Source organism: Botryllus schlosseri, chromosome 2 (genome assembly GCF_051294905.1).
Source record: "Botryllus schlosseri isolate E-star chromosome 2, Bs_hap1, whole genome shotgun sequence".
In the NCBI taxonomy this organism is placed as follows: Eukaryota; Metazoa; Chordata; class Ascidiacea; order Stolidobranchia; family Styelidae; genus Botryllus; species Botryllus schlosseri.
Window position 1 is genome coordinate 20,274,181 of NC_137237.1, and position 20,544 is coordinate 20,294,724.

At 39.9% G+C, this 20,544-nt stretch overlaps 1 protein-coding gene across 1 annotated transcript in view; it reads right to left on the reverse strand.

Moving 5' to 3' along the window:
- LOC145456514 (uncharacterized) overlaps positions 1-20,197 on the reverse strand; it is a 38,286-nt gene extending 18,089 nt beyond the window's left edge. Inside the window, exons 1-2 of the mRNA XM_080334654.1 lie at positions 19,957-20,197; positions 9,688-9,832 (exon numbers count right to left, since the gene is read on the reverse strand). Coding sequence (XP_080190780.1) covers positions 9,688-9,832; positions 19,957-20,000 — 189 coding nt within the window. The 5' untranslated portion in view covers positions 20,001-20,197. The remainder of the gene's footprint in view (positions 1-9,687; positions 9,833-19,956) is intronic.
- Positions 20,198-20,544: the final 347 nt, after the last annotated feature.

The window sequence follows — 20,544 nt, forward strand, 5'->3', positions numbered from 1 at the left end:
AGGTGTGTGACATTGCATGCAATGTGTTGGTATACAAACATCGATCCACAGACATTATCATAACCGGTAGTTTTGATGTAGATCGAATGTCACTCGATAACAATACCAATAAGCCACATTGCAATGACTCTGAGTCAATCTGAAGCATGACATACAGACACACAAACATGGAACCGTAACATGGGTTATTCGCACGACGGTGAAAGTGAACTGTACAACATATACCAATTGGGCGTTCACAGTCAAATATGCGAACCATGCACAATCATATACCCAGATTTTTGTTGGATATGTACGAAACCGATAAATCGATACATTTCTTTTCCTTCAACGTCAATAATACAAAGGTCATTCAAATGCATCACTCGAATGTGAGGTTCGTCTGGTGTAAAATCCATGTCAAATAACACCAAAGTGTGCCTTCCGTGTTTTATTATTTCCACCGTCGCATCTTGTCTGTGTCGTAACACTATGGTGTGGGGAGTTGAAAAACGGTGGATTCTAAAACGGATTGACATGACCAACTGAAACCAACGTCAATAGACTTGTGACGATGTCGTTTCAAAATGTTACCGATATGACGAGCGCAGCCTCGATCTCTTGTGGCGATGACCGTTTCGAAATGTCACCGGACGAACTGGACCCATACGAAGGTGTGTTTTATGATTGCGTGTGAAATCACGAGGTAGCGTTCTATTGTGGTGTACGATTGCAGTCTTCATTCCACAGAAACACACCTTATTGGATCACAGTATCAGTCCGACATTTGCACGATATTTACCCGGAGTCGTTATGTGGGAGTAGCGACGTCCATGCATCGTGACTGAAAGACTGATCGCAATCATTTCGAGCACCGTACTTCGATAGTTCACCTAGATCAAGGGTCGGCAACCTACGGCCCGCGGGCCGGATCCGGCCCGCCAAGCGAAATCGTCCGGCCCGCGACGAAATAACTAGTTCCCACGAGAATACGGCCCGCCGTTTCGTAATGAGTTCCAATCTGCAGTGCAGCGCTGCTTGGAAAGAATGCGGCATTGCTCCGATATAAAGTATCCCACGCCGTATTAGTCTATTGTTACGCCATAAAACTGGTGCGAAGGCGGTCGACTAGTAGCCTAGCCTATCTCGTACTGAAATTAGGAGATGGAGAATGTTTGTGGAGTAGACTAGACCAGTGCTTATCAAGCAGGTGTATTGCGCAACCGAGGGTATACCATACTTTTTTAAGGGTTTTTGCCTCTCATATAGGGTGCGACAATAAAGGTGCCGTTCCTCTGCTCAGACGCAATGACAAAATCTCAAACTTTCCCTGTTTCATCATGGATAACTAACATCCGTAGGTTAGTCATCTGTAGTTTAATTCACCAGAAGACATTTTACGCTAAGACAACAAACCTGAATAATAGTGTTTTGGACACAATGGTGAAAGCTGATTTTGTCTCACAAACTGAATGACCGACAGAAGCAGAGCATCAATATGGCGATGTCTTGTATATCTGCCATGTTCGCGCATTAAGTCGAGAAGCTATGCTTGCACGAGTGTATGAACTGAGAAATGAAATAGCAACTTTCCTTGAAAATACAAACATCGCCAACTCATAATCTTGTCATCGAAAATGGGTATCTAATCTAGATTTCGTAGTACATTTAACGTCACATCTAAACAAATTGAATTTGCAACTTCTGGGGGAAACAACTAAATAGCCTACATGAGATGTTGAGACGCATTCGAAACAAAACTGCGACTCTGGGAATGTCAACAGTACAAAGAAAATTATGCTCACTTTCCTCTGGAGGAGAGTAAACCTAGTACCAGCACTATACATTTGTAACTGTGATATACGAAATTTAATTACTGAATTTCCACCCGCTTTTTCGACATTCGTCCTGTACAAAATATATTCTGACTACTCAGTACTCCGTTTAATGTGGACGCCAAAACATTTGCCAGAAAATTTCAAATAGGCCCATTTGAAATGAGATGCAGTTGAATTGAATGACAAATTTCATACAATGAGGATATCGCTGAATGACTTTGACAAAGAGTACGTTCTTGAAATGGGTCTTCATCCTAACTTGAACAACAATGCAAAAGAAATGGCATCGACTTTTGTTTTCAACAATGAAATTCACGAAGAGCAAGCTAAGATCACGTATCCCAACGCCTATTTAGAATATGGTCTGATTCTTACTTCATCTGACTTGTTAGCAGAAGTAAAAAACCTTTCACAAAACAAGCTGCGCCAAGTGTCACATTTATCCTGCGTTGTTGAAGTGTAAATACGTGTGTTTTGCTCTTTTTGTGATTTGTATGATTGAGATTGCAGCATTGTAGGGTAATATACCGACGTGATCGATAAATATAGTATTAAGAAAAAATCCGGCCCGCCAAAATGTTGTGCACTCGAAATTTGGCCCGTGACTAGCAAAAGGTTGCCGACCCCTGACCTAGATCAAACGCTGTAGTCTCAGCAGAAAACTTCGGTGACGACAACACGATGGATATTGACCGATGTATCCAATTGGTCTGGGTGGTCCGTCTACAGATAGGGTCATGACTATCTTGTAATGTTACAACACGATACCACCATCGACTAAATCAGAGAACGATGTCGAAATATCGATGTAATAGCGCGGACACTCAGAGTCATTGCAATGTGGCTTATTGGTATTGTTATCGAGTGACATTCGATCTACATCAAAACTACCGGCTATGATAATGTCTGTGGATCGATGTTTGTATACCAACACATTGCATGCAATGTCACACACCTCCATTTGCGCGTATACTGGTGTGGGCAAACAAGCGCGACGTATGTCTGGATGGTATTTTTTCGTGGAAACACAGGGTGTAACATGTTTACTTTGAATATTGTTCATTGGTTTATCGATTCAGAGTTGATATCCGGATCCGGTTACGTACTTTATCAGGGTTTCCGATTTCAAACTGAATGTCGAGACATACATTGACCAATAAAGACACAATATAGTAAACATGCGGGAGGAAAACTCGACCTGGAGTTGTTATCGCGATGGGTGACATAAATCCAACCGTTTTCCGAACACCGTTATCCACATACCAACCATAGTCAAGGAGGTGTTTTATTCAGACATTTTGACTCTGGAAAATCCAAAGCATGAACCCGGACATCACGGACATATCAGAAACCCCTTTATTCACCAATTCCGAAAACATACATGTCGATGTACAACAGCACATTGTTATTGTATGTGAGTAACCAATGATTTTGATGGGATGCATCAGAGCAAGTGAATATTTGATTACACAAATGTATCGGAGTCGTTGTTGGTGTATATTTTGTCACTGTCTGCTGTAACAATATACAAAAAAAATATCAAATTGACCGGTGTAGTTGTCAGTTTTCAAAACGAAAATGGTATTGGTACTCAGGTAAATGATAGTTTTCCAAACGAAAAGGGTTTGTTGCCTGGGGAAAATATATTTCCAAGTGAAAATGGTTTGTTGCTCAGTGAAAAAGGTTTGTTGATCGGGGAAAAAAATATATTTCCAAGTGAAAAAGGTTTGTTGATCGGGGAAAAAATATATTCCCAAGTGAAAAAGGTTTGTTACCCAGAGAAAAAATATATTTCCAAGTGAAAAAGGTTTGTTACCAAGAGAAAAAATATATTTCCAAGTGAAAAAGGTTTGTTATCCCGGGCAAAAATATATTTCCAAGTGAAAAGGGGTTTGTTACCCAGGGAAAAAATATATTTCCAAGTGAAAAACGTTTGTTGTTGAGGGAAAACATATATTTCCAAGTGAAAATGGTTTTGTTACTCGGGTAACGCTAAACTCCCAAGGGAAAATGGTAATTGTACACAAGTAACGACTGACCTCCTGGTGAAAATGATATTTTTACTTGGGTAGGTATCGTATGTTCAGTGTCAGTGATGTTGTTAAACGTTGTTGCTTGACATCGGTATCCCGTTAGTGTATTATTATGAGTGTGAAAAGGATTTACACATCTTGTGCAGAGTATCAGAGTGTTGCGACAGTAAAGATATTTTTCGCGTGACGAACCAAGATCGTTGTTTAAATGTTAATGCATTTCGATTACCGAGTTGCTGTACAATAGAGATGAATCTACATTAGACCGTGCTGTGTACTTCGATTAAAACCACATGTAAATCTATTCGCACAACTCGATGATGTTGATGTAGTGTTACTAAAATAAATTATTACCTATTTACACAACATCAAAATAACAATTCATGTCGTAGTAAGTAAGCTTCTTGAACTCGTGCTTGATGAAAACGATTGGCGACAAGTATGCTTTTGTGTTTGAGTGAAAAATAATTATTTAGAGTAGTGACAGTTTGTGACCAACGAATGCAAATCGATCATGGCATTACAATATACGCTTTCGTCAACATAACGACTTGGTGCAGGAGAAACACTTTAACGTTTTTCAATAACCAGAATCTTGAAACATGTTGCTTGTGTGATTTACAGCTGGTGCACAAAGGTTAGCGACGTTTTTTAATATAGTTCCACTTTCTAGTTGTTTTGATGTGAGGCTCGGTGCTTCTCGTTAGTAAAGTAAATTGTTTTGTGCGTTAGATTTGTGGTAAGTAAGTCGAATACATACTCTTTTGTGGAAGTAACTGTATTACTGCAATATCATTGGTAGGTCTCTGAAGCAGTCACCGCGATTTTAATTTTGAAAGATGTCGCGATGTCGGTATAATGTTTTCTAAAAGTCAAACTCGGACGGATATCATGGCTATGTGGGACTTACGATAAACATTATACTTATACAACTTTGTTACAAGAACTATGATATTTCTGTAAGTGCTATAGTCGTGTGTTGGATTATTTGAATATTTAGATGCGTGACCATTCATGTCAAAAACACTTGCGACGTCAAAACAGTTTGTAGAGTATAACCAAGCATTCTTTACTTAGAAAGCGTAGGCAATCATTCTTCAGTTTTGTAGTATCAAAAATACCGAGTAAGGTCGACTACTTTGTGTGATGTAAATAACCTTCGTACTTTTGTAACAGTTGTGACGATGATCATTCGTATCCCACAAAATATTGAATGATCGCTAACACACTGAGTTCATAACCCAAGATAGTGAAAATTGTGTACTCTTAGACTAACATAATTCGTATCCAGCAAAACGATAGACACCAAAGGTTCGATGGAGTTTAAATCTAGATTGTATTAAGCGAAGTGATGAGTATCTCCAGTAATAAAGTCGAAACGACCAAAACAAATTTCTGTGTCTTGTAAAGAACTATTTGGTATGATATTACCTGAGTGTGTGACAATTCGTATCCGTCGAGGTTGAATGTTTAGCCATTTCGAAATGAATCCAGATCACATGAAGTATGCATTAATCACAATAGAATCGACGAGAATGTTAACCACGTAGAGTGTGTTTGTTTAAAAGTTATCTCCAATACGGTTACTTCGATCGGTATTAATTCCATGTCATACAAAAACATGTAACCTTTGTACAGTTTCGTAGTACGGGAATATCGAGTGAAGTTGATTATTTTTGTGTGACGAAAATATCTTGTATTGATATTGGACACTGGTTTCGTTACCCAAGTGAGTGAAAATTGTTCTTGGCTGGACAGATATGATTAGTATTTAGAAAAAACGACTCACACCGATTAAGCGACACTGTTTCCTATCCAATGACTGAGTGAAATTTCTCAGGGGTTTGATTTACCGAGTTAATTGTCGGTGATTCAATCACATACAAGTATATGGTCTTTTAGTGACTGATTATTGTGACGACATTTACTTTGACGAATGGCAATGGAAAATTGTCCAATTTCTCTGATCGTGTGCGTTGCACAAATAGTTCTAGTATGTAATCAGTGAACGTCATGTAAATTGACAACGACTCTCAGTAGTTTGGTTGGATGATGGAGGTTCAAATCGATATCGCTACTACGAACAGCAATACAAACACATTTTTGTAGATTTCAGTGTAGCGCACATTTCGATTTTATTAATGCTGAGAGGTTTCTGTATTACTCAAGTATAGTTGAATAGGTGGTGCCTAGCAAACATATTCCAATTTACTTTTGTAATGATCAAAGTGAGTGTGAAATGATGCGAACGGATTAAGCATTAATCAAATGGTGGTATGTCAATTCACCTAGTGTGATATCTTGACACCAGGTAATGCGCGAAAGTGTTTCAATTCTCACCGACAATAAAGTATTGCCCCGGTTATTGTTCAACAAAGGGAATTGTTGTTTCATCTTTAGTCTTGTTTAATGCAGACATTTGTAAAATATTTCCTGATATCCACAATACTCTGCGTGGTTTGTACCAAGGCTGAATAATTTTCCAATCGAGAACATTTTAGACACACATAGTTTACAACTCAATATGTTAATAACAATGGTACTGAAAAGTTTGTTGCTGTCACAATAATCTTTACCACAACGCCGGGTCTAATTAACGCAAATTATTTAATAGTCAAGTCATGATCAACTATTACATATGTCAAATCAATGTGTCAATCCTTATGTTTACATCATGATAATTTTCAATATAACACCTGCGTTCGATTGTAAGAAATGAATTCTCAACATGTTGGGCAGACTTTCAAATCTCGCATACTCAAACATATTATGTTAATCTCAAGTCGCGGGCACCGAGAAGTAATTACTTTTATCTTACAAAATATACCGCATAGTAATTTCTTTGTCTTACAGAATAGTAACGACTTTTCAAGTTGAATAAAAAAGATGCGTAGGGATATGAATACAACCAGGCTTGTTATGGATTTTAGGTTTTAGTGCTTGTATGGATTCGTGTATGTTTGGCTGTTTTTCATATTGATACTGTTGAGTTGGTCGGTTAACGGATTTACTTGACAATGTTTTCGTGGTTGATTCTTTGAATATGGTAAGATGGTCAGATGTCGAGACGTAATACTATTTCCGTTAACTCAATTACAACAAAACATAACCAGCATTCAAATAATCCGTAAGCTACAAGTGGATTTAAAACTTGATGCTGTTTTGTGGTTAACTCAAGTCAGTGGTCATATTTGTGTTGATTTCAGGAATGATCATGACGAGTTGGTCGGGTAAATTAGTGGTAGTAACTATGACCGTACAGAGTTGCTGACATTCAAACATCTTTTACGCTGTAATATACGTATTTTATTGTGATAAATTATTTCTCAGTTATTGTTCAGACATTCAAATCTCGTATACTCAAAATATAATATGTTTATGTCAAGTCATTTATGTGTCGATTAGTAAATAGCTTACTTTGTCTTCAGAATAGTAACGACCTTTACAATTGAATAAAAAGACCGATCATATGAATACAACCAGAATGAATTAATTCAAATTTGTGAGTTGCAGTGGTATAATCAAGTAAGTGAAAACTAGATTTTGAACACTTGTTAATGTTGTAAATAATTCTTTTGAGTATGGTAAGATGTTAAAAATGTCGCTTTGACAAACGAAAAGTCGGATCGCGAATAGAGTTGCAATGTTCCATTACTTGTTTCGAATCAATGTGTGTATAATATCAATATGGGACTGTGGGAAAGTTGATAGCCATGTTTGTCAATCCTATTTCAATTCACACTACACCAAAGTCAAAATATTTCGTTTCGGATTATCTCAATTTACCTAGTACATCCCGCGAATGGATTCCGACCCATGCTATAACTAGATCGCTATATCTGATGCATTATCCCGTCAGCGACGTAGGGTTTTACAATTATTTCACACCTTTTCGAATAAGCGTCAACTTCGCAAAGGATTAGGGTGGGATCACAAATAAGTGAGAATTTGTCGGTATTCGAATCATCGTCTGTGACGGCTCTGTTATCCGTTACTTATTAAATTTTACCAGTGAAATCCAGTTCCTGTGACATACCGATTATCAAAATATTACATTGTGGCGATTGGAATGTATGTAACAACAAGTTGGTGAGGGGTGGCTATGTCTTAGGTGTTATCTCGTGAGTGATCGTGGGATTTGCAACCTATTTCGCACCTTTTTGAAGTGTTAGTTTGTGAACGCGGCTATTGTTGGTATCGCCGTCTACGCGGGTTCTGTGGTAAACTAATTACCAAAATATTACATTGTCAACGATCGGCATGTATGTAACAGCGAGTCGCGAGCGATGGTTATGTCTTAGGTATTATCTTGTGAGCGATCGCGGGATTTTACCAATATTTCACACCTTTTTGGAGTGTTAGTTTGTGAACGCGGCTATTGTTGCTATTCGAATCGCCGTCTACGCCAGCTCCGTGGTAAACTAATTACCAAGCGACTGATTCCTAGATTTAGCAAACTATTTCACACCCTTTTTGGTGAAAGTACGACATGCCGCTAGCATTCTATCAACGAAAGTACGAATCATCGCCGCGCCCATAAGAATAACGATATATTAAAGTCACATTCACCGTAAACGCTGGAATTACTTCAAATTGGTCATATATAATAATTTGAGGTATACACATTAACTAAGAGTCAATCACGTGACTATTTACTATACCTAATACATATTCAACACAGCGCGAGAGATGCCTATACCAAAAAGTACGAATCACGGCCGCACCCATAAGAACACATGGAGAGTCACCAGAGACCGCGTAAGAATACATGACAGGCAGGTCATCGCCGCCGTCTATATCCACAACGTTAGTTCACTACCAAACAAGCCATGGCAGGTCATCGCCGCAGCCTATACCCACAACGTTAGTTCACTACCAGACATTCCATGGCAGGTCATCGCCGCAGCCTATACCGAAAGGGTGGGGTCACCAACACGAGTTTTCAAGGTATATCATCACCGCAGCCTATACCTGAAAGGGTGGTATCATCACCGCACCCATAAGAAACAATGGCAGGTCACCACCACAAGGGGGGTCTAAAAGGGTGGGGTCATCACCCCGGGTTTTCAGGCAGGTCACCACCCCGCCCATAAGAGCCCCAGGCACATCATGAGAGATCTACTATACTACTGAGGTGAATTGAAAATGACCCGACATGACTTCACTCGAGTCAAAAGCATAAAAGCGAAATTGACTTGAGACTTGAATCCTCATGACAAAGTTACAACTCTGTCGCAGCCCATACAGAGCTTAAGAAGTTGGAACAGATCCTTCTCCTGAGGAGTGGAGGAAATGGGTTGTATCTCTGAGGGAACACAACTTCTGTTTAAGGTGGAGAGTAATGTATAGCGATACGTTCCACCGCTGTATCACCAATGATCGAGTCTGACCGGGGAAAATTAGGAATCCATTCATAACTGTTGGAGGTTTATCTGTAAGCTAGTCATCGCCACTCGATCCGTATAAGCGGTTATGTTTGAAAGCCGAGAACGAAACTGGGGCCGCGTGCTATATGTCGGCGACTCATGCACGAATCATATAGCAAAGCGTATTGTCCTGATGAAAACTGATCAGTGACCATGGATGTCGAAAACCAAGAATAAACAACAACAATTGATGCCTTTGATGTGCAGTGTGTAATGTCTACACTGCTGTGCAACTTCTTTAGAAGAAGGAAGGCAACGCGAGGTAGTGACCGTTTCTAAATGGCTACATATTAGAAAAAAGGTTACGGAACCTTTGTTATGTGAAATTCATCACATTCAGAAGATATTGACTACGGAGACAGCGGTATTGACAGTCTGTCATTACGAATAGATATATTTGCATAATCATACCTTAATCGTTCCAATCATGTACAGGAACTTGCTCGTATCGAAAGTGCAGACGGAATCTATAAGATTCTTCGTTTCATCCGGAACGCGGTCCGTAGGCAAGTAGAAACATTTCGGCAAATCCGGAGGCTTCGGTGGAGCGTTGTTTCTTAATTGTGGAAAATGAAAGCCCTTCAAAACTTCAACAATACGACTAGAGCAGTGGTTCTCAACCTATTTCTATTCGCGGACCCTTTGGATCATCATAGACCCCCGCGAACCCCCACAAGTTTTAGTTCAACTTGAGCTCAATTATCGTGCAACGGTCATCTGCCTTATGCAAATATCAACTATAGGCTAGTGATAAACAGCAGCAAAACGACTTAAAAAAACAACATCATCCTCTAAGAAGTAGTGAGCGATTTCCACAGCTGCATTTCTTGAAATACCTGGTCGTGTCTTGAAAATATCCACCTTCGATTTGATAGGAACGAGTGCCGAATAATATATATTTTTACAAAGATAGGTTGTCGCGAATGTAATATTAATGCAATAATGCGTAACTAGGGATGAATTTAAAACAAACGATCTTTCAAAACACTTTGTTTAAAACATGTTTTAAACAGTGTTTTAAACAAACGCCTTTTAAAAAAACGTGTTTTTTGAAGTTGTAAAATTATGCCATAGTTGTGTAAATACTTTCCAAAAAAACATGTAGTGTGAGCCTACGGACAATTACCACCCGATTTAGCCGACGTATAACGATATGGGACGGTTGGAACTCTCAAAATAGTCGGTTCAACAGTTATATTACAGCTATTTTGTCAAAGGAGCTATATTTATCCTATATTTTCAATTGTCAAAGTCAGCCCACAATTGAATATTCGTGAAGTCATGGCTTTAAAAAATATGTTTTAAATTAGGGCCTGGTTTTAAACATGTTTGTTTTCAATTGATTTTTGTTTTAAATGCAACTCTATGCGTAACGGTTCCGACGATACCTTTGAGTATTATCGCAACATATATTGCACCAAAATTGAGAAAAAGATTTTATAATGAACAAATCACGTCCAAACTATTCATTTCTATCTAGCAGCTCATCTTGAAGTTATCGTGGAATAGTGGTTGTTTATCACAGGGAAAAATGGATTCGGTGATGAAGTTTAAATTTCATTTTTTGGGATTGATTACGAAAAAAACATTTTCCCCAAACCTCAACAAAACATCTATGAACAGCAATGTATCAGTAGGCTATCGGCAATTTGGTAATTAAAATGAGTCAGCACAGAAGAATATTTCATTTCATACGGTCATTCTGACGATGTCGGTCTTGAATATTTAGCAGTTATGAAGCGAAATTGCCTCGTGATTTCCATATGAGAAAAATCTATACATATTGTATTATCAATCTTTATGCAAATTTAGAGGCTTCACAGACCCCTGAATATGCGTCGCGAACCCCATTTGAGAATCACTTGACTAGAGTCATCTTTTATCGGTAACTGCATGACGCTTTCTACAAAGTGAACAACAACTAACTCATAACATTATGCTTGCATTTCTATAGTAATTTTGTTCCTTGACGAGAACTTGTCTTAGTGCCTTTGAGTGTTTCCAGCTCGTGTGTTTAGTACAGGGCTGTCAAACATACGGATCGCGGACCGTACCCAGCCCTCCAGACTGTGTCATCAGGCCCGCGAAGCCATTCTGATTAGATTGCTTCCACCACATGTGTAACAAATTTTTAGATTTTTTATGGGAGATCTAGGGATGGTGTGAACCTCTGAAAGGTTCAGGTTCGTGTGAACGCGAACCTTTTTGAAAGGTTCTGTGTGAACACGAACGTGAACCTCGTGACGTGACGTGACGTCATATTGCTAATTCCAACCCTTTCTTTCAATGAAGTGATAGCCTAATATGCCCTATATTAATGTACACGATACCTAGCGAAGATTCGGCCCACATAATGCCACAATGCTGAAGTACATATCGGCGTTTTAAACGTCGCTAAATGTATCAACTGCGGTAATCAAAGGACATGATAATTGCATAAAATCAGTACATTCCGTCGCTTTGCCAACAATTTCGACGAGGACTTACGAAGGAATATAAGCTTACGCCTTAAAGGTCTTAGCCAGACCGGACAATGTGTTCGGAGTCTGAGTATTGCTACATTGATATTGAACAGAGTGTACAACGGGTTTCTATACTCGCTACCGATACCACAAACAACAAGTTATGCAGCAGTAGCACGCACCTTAATCGTACGGATTTGGTTTTAATGATACAGTAAAGATATGAAGTCAAGATTGACCCAGTACGACCGTTCGATTTTTTACATCAGAAGACGATATCAATGTCATTGATTGGTTGACTAAGCCTCATTCGCTGACTACGTATATCGATCGCGGGTCAGGCTCACAGCAGAGAGTCACTAAATATTCACAAACGGAAAGCTGGATATTCCGAGAAAATTTTTGCAACAAAGCAAGTAAAACTTTTAAGGTTGTCGAGGTACATGGTGCATGCTCGTTTAGTGTTGATTTTTTATGCTGCCAGCACCATGCATGGAGTGGCCCGCAGTTGAAATGCAATAAATTTGAGCCAAAGATCTTATAATGGAGTGAAAATTACAATTTACCAAAAGGTTCACAGTGCAGAACCTACCAAGGTTCTGTTGTGAACGCGAACCTCTAAATTTCCGAGGTTCACACACAGAGCGCGAACGTGAACCTCACGTTCACACCATCCCTAGGAGATACATCCATTAAAAAATCCCTCAAGGCAACAAATGTCGACCATGTTCAATGGTCATAGGCCACATTATAGACAGTTAGACACCCGACTGCTGCAATTTGATTTCACTCTTGCTGTCACTTGGAACTAGTTGTTGACATTGACACTCAATTACGAGAAGGCAAAAAAGTGCACACCGAGTTCGAAGTTTTATGGAAAATTGAAACAAAAAGCAGTTATTCACAGAAGCCAAAACGACAATGTGGAACAGTGAAATGCAGTTTACACGGATAATATATTAGATACACAAAAATTATTCAAATATCTGTGGTCGCACTGCTTCGTCACTTTCGAGCCAAAAGTCCCCGGACTACAGATAAACCTGCGATATAAAAATACCAAACCAAATTCCAATGTCCGCGGTTACAGCACAAAGTATACGCAAGACTAACCCCAGATTACGTCTAAGATGAAGGTAGCACAGAGATAGACCAACTAATATCGTTGTTAGCGTCACTCCTTTAGAGCCTTATAGGTTTATATAATCATGGCCGTATTCAACCGTCCAATCATAGTATTTTTTGACAATTCTATTGTGTTTCTTGGCCATAACTATATTTCATAGTGCTTTTCGGTGAGCCTTCGGCTCGATCATTACTTAACAGAAATGTATTTTCCATGAATATACGTAGCCTTGTGACCCATTCTTTGGAAATTGAGTTTCTATACATCAACCGAGATTTCGAGGCTCTCGCGGTGGGAAGAAAGTGTCGAAACTATATTTCGCGTTGATGAAATAATTGTTTAACGTAGTCATGCGCATTATTTCGTAAAGAAACATGAGACGAAATTAATTCTGGACTTGGAATTAGATTTGAATCTTGTATCCGGAATAAGAATTGGTTTTGCAGGACACATCAAATCCTCTCATCTCTGTTCCCAATCATCGCTCCGTACACCTGTCGTTCAACTCATTTCAACAGCATTGATATCATTGCATACTGGCTAGTACCATAAAATAGCCATACGCATCTATCTCACAGCTAAATCGCGTGATTGCGAGGAACGCTGTAATTTTACATACTTCCCTGAAATTCCTGTCGTTTGAGAGCTATACATCTGCAATTCGTCGCAGTCGCAGTAAAGCAATAATCTGTCTTTCGTGAAGCAGCAACGAGAAAGAATATCGATTGCTGGCGGTGATGATGCTATATTGCGTCAGATACATAATCTCTTCGTGTTTGACAGAGCCTGGTTTAAGTGCCTTACCGAACGCATAATGCTAGAATTAGAAAATTGATGACATCTGGACCGGCATGATTTTTGCTCGACGTAAAGATCATACTGAATTTGACGACACAGTATGCTGCTGTAGTGCAGTGTGCAGAAAGATAAGTAGTAACAGGTTCGGACGAATTGTAAGGCTTGAATATGGACCTATAGTTTGAGCTTGGGTTAACTTAGTATCACGATGAGCGAAATACATAGTCGCAGTGGAATCAAAGTAGCTTATGTCCATTTTAGACATTTTGAGAAAATTAACTTTACGTGAAGTTTTCATCTTCTTTCCGCCATATATTGGCCCCGATTAACTTTGAAAAAACCGACACAGACATTGATATGGCCAAGATATGACCGAAAAAATTTCTAAATTTTCGAAAAGTTGATTGTTTCCAAGTTTTAAAAATGGAATTTTCAAATTTGAAAAGTGGACATAAGCTACTTTAATTCCACTACGACGATTTCAGACTTTGTGTCGATAGCTAAATCAAGACTCTATCTCCGTCACCTGTATTTCTTACAGAATAGCGGAAGCTGATAAAAATGGACCATAAAACGCGGATACATCGGAGACAGCGAAAAGAGAAAAATGTTTTTTCGGTGTAAAGAGACCGTCATAAAAGGAATACGGTCATATAATATCTCGACACTGGAATCTAAGTAAGCTGGAAGGGTGTCCGGTCAATACCGAGAAAACCATTACCGAGAATGCCATTACCGAGAATGGACACCACCGAGAATGGACATTACCGAGAATGGACACCACCGAGAATGGACATTACCGAGAACACAATATATGCATTACAGGCATGTTATGCATATGCACAGGTCGTGTGTGTGCATCACGGCGTCGCCACGTTCGGTATCGATGCCCAGGTATAAATTTCTCGACAACGTCAGTCCCAGTAAGCTATATTCTTGACATTGGCCATTCTCGGTAATGTCCATTCTCGGTAATGTCCATTCTCGGTAATGGTTTTCTCGGTATTGGTATAGAACCAGCTGGAAGCGGGGCATAGTGGAAGACTTTTCCAAAACGCGGAGACAGGAATTTGTCGATAGATGGCTGGTCAATCGATGTCGCGGTGGACTTTGACATGTGAGGCCCTTCAATCGGAATACGGATTTAACACGCGGAAACGGATAAAGACAAGCGTACAGGCATATATATACAATATAGATTCAGATCGGACGTATGGTAATAATAACAAATCAATGAACATCTCACACACTGTGACAAAACTCTTGTATATTGAAGCGCGATAGGCACACTTCCTGCAACATATAGTCGCTATGTGTTATCAAGGGACTTCCAATTCGCTAATAGCATATCGTGCAGAACCGCAGGAAGGTAATAGGTTCGCATTGGAGAGAGCTTAAAACTTATAGACATTATGATTTTCCGCATTATTTTTGTAACGTCCTTCCTGTGAAATCTCCCTGAATTTCTCCGTTTCAGGCTCTTTCTCTCTCTCTCTCTCTCTCGTTAGAACCGTGTTTCTTAACCTTGACTCCAGCGACCCCAAGAGGTGATTTGCATTTTGAAACGTTCATGGGCGATATGGGGGCGCTGGGCTCAGGGGAGCGGTCTAGGGTGGTCCAAAATATGGAAAATCTCAAAAATGATGCGTATCCATGTCTCATTCTTTAGATAAGTGGTTCTCAACCTTTTTTACCTCGCGGACCGGTAAAATTTCAAAAAATATCTGGCGGACCGGTGTACCTTAAAATTTGAAATCAACCCAAAATGTAAAGTATGAAACGGTTTTTTGCAGGTATGGTACTAGAGAGTGACATTTTGAGGGGTTTGTGCATGATAGTATTCATGTAATTTGACGGTAGTTAGTCTACTGAGTCGATGTAAATTCCCATTACAGTCTTTCGCGATGAACGCCGTGGATTAACCGACTACGCCAACTTTATTAATATTCTAGGGGAGACCGGGGTTAGTTGTTACGATTTTGCCCATTTTCGGCCTCATGGCTTTTCTACTCGTCCTGCGCAAATGATTTTGTTACACTGTCTACACTGATCATCCACTTACTTTTACAAAGCAGAATGGAACTTCAAGCTCTTATACGTTTGGAAATATTTGCATTTTAAACAGGTGAGTCTTCTGTCATAACTTGCCCCGAGATGGGGGCAAGTTGTGACTGGAGAGGAGGCAAGTTGTTACATTAAAATTGTCAGCTGAAAACTCTATATCCATAATAAAAGCATTGTTGTAACCATGTGTATTGAAAACGAAATGAAAGAAAAATCAAACGAAACAGCAAAATATGAAAAGAAGTCATTCAGTCCTTGCAAAAATCACACACGTAGGGTGTAGAGCGATCACTGCATGCTTCATGCGCCCACTTTTGACATCCATTGCATTTGACCCATACTTCCTCAGACCTAGAGTTGTCATATGTGTCATGGCACAGTAGGCAATGATTGTTACTAGCATCTGTGTTTGTTTCGTCAGTGAAAGCTAGGTTTCTTTTTGTTGCTTTTTTTTGTTATTTTCTTTTTGTCAATCTTAGAATTTTTTGCCTCCTTCGCCAAGTGCTCCTCTTGGAGGCGATGTCGTTCAGGAGTGCTTGTTAAGATGGAGGAGCGGCGCCTCTTTCTCCCACCAATTTTTTTCTGCCTGGGTGCGGCTTTGTTGAAAGGCCAAATCATCTCTGGTGTTGTCTTGATACCAGTGGGAAAACTAGGCACTGCATTCTCCATTGATCTTGGTGTACCAACTGCATTACTTGATGTTGCAGGCTCTTCAGAGTTTTCTGGTGCGCATGCCTTGCTGTTTGAAGTAGAAGTCTCTTCCGATTCTTCTGGTGCACTTACAGCGCTGCTTGAATCAGCAGAATTCTCATCAGTATTTGCTATTTTTGGCATATTTTCCTCTTCTGGCATGGGTCTGTCGGTCGTGTAGCTTGGAAAAAATCCCTCATCTGCAAATACATTATCATTGAATGGGAATATCCCAGCCACTTGGAACCCTTTTTGAATGTTGGCTGAGGTTGTTGCCAATGGAAGCGCCTGCTTCACAATTTCAGGGATATCAAGCATTGTCATTGGACGACCCCGATTGGTCTTCAATAATGCCCTACAAGCAGCATTGTAGTACTTTTTGAAGGGTCCGTAAACACTCCTGTCCAGAGGCTGCAACTTATGGGAGCAATGAGGAGGAAACGACAGCAACACAACTCCATTATCTCTGCAGTAATCAATCACATGTATGGACGTATGCGAGTCATGATTATCAAGTAAAAGTAACACAGGATTTTCTTTTGTACATCGAACAACTTTGATAAAATCAATCACTCTTCTTGCAGCTTCTTCCATAACCATCATAGGTGTAGTGCCTCTTTTGGTCTTTTTTTTGTAATGCCTCACCATAATCGCCGAGAATATATAGTTTAAAAACAGAATTAATCTACAAGATAGGAGCAGGTTATTGAATACATTTTCATAAGTAATTGCAGAAGAATCCAAGCTGTCTTCAACTTTTTCATCACTTACTCAGTGTGGTGTAGGTCTAGTGTGGCTTTTAATGTCACTGCACAAAGATTTTGGTTGAAATAATGCTAACCCTACCAGGATGGATGAAATTTCATTAATAATAATGCTAATCACACATCATAAATATTCATGCAAAGATTGAGGCTAGTTGTTACAACCGTAAAAATGTGCCCCCGCCGAATACGGCCTGTTTAAGCTTACTTGCCGCCTTACTTAACCAACAAACAGCACTAAGTCAACTGTGAAACTAAACTTCAGGTCGTCCGCTTTCTATCGATGTAAATTAAACATATATCGGTCGCACGCAACCACTGATGCACCAGCGACGCTCGATTAGTAAAAGTTTTACTTTATAGCCCTCAATACACCTTTTCCTGCATAAAACTTTTTGCAAGCACATTTCGCAAGCCAGGCTTCGTTAGAAGGTACTCTCCAAATAGCCGAGCAAACTGTGTAAAAATGGTGCGCCATCTCCCGGCAAATAAACAAACCATTGGTGTTGTAACAATGTTCCCCCGTAACAACTAACCCCGGTCTCCCCTACTGTTCGACGATATCTAGAGAAGAAGCGTTTCGGGGTCGCACCAAGCCAGTGTTGGGATAACCCGATTCATGACTAGATCGAGTCAACGTCTTCAGATAACTTGAATTGACTCAGCGTTTCAAAAATGTGGATATACTCGTGACTCGTGATTTTCGAGACAATTTCAAGTCATCAAATAATCGTTGTCGACTAACTCGCTATTATACGTGCATGCAGAACCGAAAGAGCACTTCGTCAGGCCCCATCAGAACGTTGGTCTTGTGGCAACCTTAGGGTGTTAAATCGTACTTATGGGGGAGGCTTCGCCCACCAGACCCAATCTCAAGTTATATGTTTTAGCACTACTTGTCAGCGAGTTTTCTTAGAATCATTACCGAGACTGTTTACACCGGTCGCGCGTAGCGCAAAAATTTTCCTAAATCATAATGCAAGATTGAATCGATCGATAATATCGTGGATTTCATATATATTGCTATAAATTTGTTTATCCTCTCTCTGCCGAGGTAATCAGATTTACCGGTGGAGCTGAGTGAGGTGTTGTCATGGAAAATGTTGGCGTCGTGGCGCGGTAATGGCCGTCGCCAAAATGCCTATTCTATAAATAATGCGTATTTTTTCTTTGGGGAAAAGTACCCAATAATGTGAGCATTGAGCAACCAGCAGTCATTAAATGATTGCGCAACCTGGTATTACTCAGCTTCCGTCGGCGAGACACAAATAAATGGATTGCAAACGTAGTGATTAGAGCTTACGTTGCCGTAGACTAGTAGTATTCTATCTGTAGCAGTGTATTTCTGCTCAGTACTAATCTTGACGAACCTCTTGCATAATTTAGATCGGACTGGGACATTTGTTTATACATTTATAATACTCGTCAACAATTGGTACAGGCTTCAATTGTATCGTCTGGATATATAGGTGGATTGTGTATTGGATCATATCAGTTTGTCAGTTACCAACGTGGCCTAATAGTTATACGCATAGGCCTACGTGAGCCAATCAATTTCCCGTTGAAAGTATAATTACCTCTATATTCGTTACTCGATTCATAGTAAATCAATCTGCACTTCAATCATCTTACAAAATGCAATGGCTTGGATCATGCCTCCAACTTCGAAAATTCGACATGACTCTGTGACTTGACTCGTGACTTGAATCGAGTCACCTTCAAAAATCGAGTGTCTTGACTTGACTCGAGTCATAATGTACAATGACTCGAATTGACTTGTGACTCGAAGGTATGGACTTCATCCCAACACTGGACCAATCACCTTGGCGTGCTACCTTGCTCATTTCCCATCATCACCAGAGGTACTATGAATGCAATGCGCCGCACGAAAACACCTGGCAGCCGCGATACGGGCTTATTCACAAAATGAATGAATCAAAAACGAATTATCGTGGAAACTGCGCGGTTTAGCGAGTCAGCTCGCAGGCCTATACTTGTCTCTCGCATGTCGTCAAAGGAGACTGCTTGAACTTCAAGTTAAATCGAATAGGTTACCAAGTCGAATGTTACCTCGCGAAGTTGTCAATATGTTGATGTTTTATTTATTTCATCAATTGACAAGCCTTCAACATTTTGCATCTTGAAATTAAGGTGTAAAATTTTAAAATATACCTGGCGGACCGGCACCGGTCCGTGGACCGGCGGTTGAGAATCACTACTTTAGATTATTGATAAAAAAACGTCAACGAGCCTGCAGTAGGCTCGCACGTAAGTCCTTAAGATTCGGCTAAAAGAGTTTGAAAGTAGCTGCCGAAGAGTGGGGGTACCACCGACCACAGAACGGCGAGAAGACTAGTAATCGATGATTTCATTTAAACTCAGCATGTCGGGCGCCAACTCACACTCCCTGCCTCTCGCCTGTCTCTCTATCTTACCCGGTAAAGATAGAGTTTTGTAGAGCAAAACAATTTCAGGCAAGTCTTACTATGAAGTCAAATCGACTTGCGTATGGAGTGTGCGCCTGTGGGCACACTTTCCGCTATCAGGCCATATTGTCGTAGAACTTATCCAACACTTGCGAAGGGATTCTGAAGTCGGACTCGAAACCATAATCTATTGAAACGTAGGCCTATATGCTCAATGCTCATTGCAGTCATCAGTCGGACATCGGACAAATCGTATATATCATGCGTTATCATATATCTAAGCATGGCAAATATCCAACACATAGTCAATTACTCGATGAAGTCGTGAATTTGACTTCAGCTATACTCACCGAAAAAATTCTCGACTTTTCGCTGCTTTTGACATTGTGCTCATTTTCGTCTATAGTCAACTATGGTCATTGGTCATCGCTCCGTCTGGTCGTAAATTACAATCGAGAGAAAACTATGGAATCTCGCTTCCGTATCAACCTGTGAATACGCTTTTTTAGCTACGAAATACAGCCATATAACTTCTCAACTAGTAACAGTCAGATGCAGCATGTTCTTGTTGTAGGTCCTGAAGCTTTTTAATTATTAATGCCGAAATGCACAGCATATATATAGTATTCTCCTGGCAAGTTCTTTCTCGCTATGCATCATTTATAACGAGGACCAATATTGGCATAATCGGGATTCTGGTCATATCCTGACGACACACGATGTATTTATGTTATCGGCTAGTTGCAGACCTGGCCCCCCAGAACGAAAACAACTTCCGAACCCATCTGCTACTTGTCCAGCCTTCGGCTTGTACAAAGTCAAGCGATTGATGTAGCATCGATCCCTGTCCAATTTGTGTCAAGCGAGTATGTTATAGCTTAACTGAATTAGTACTGTATCCCCGTATATCAACAGTGGATCAATATCGCTGTATATAT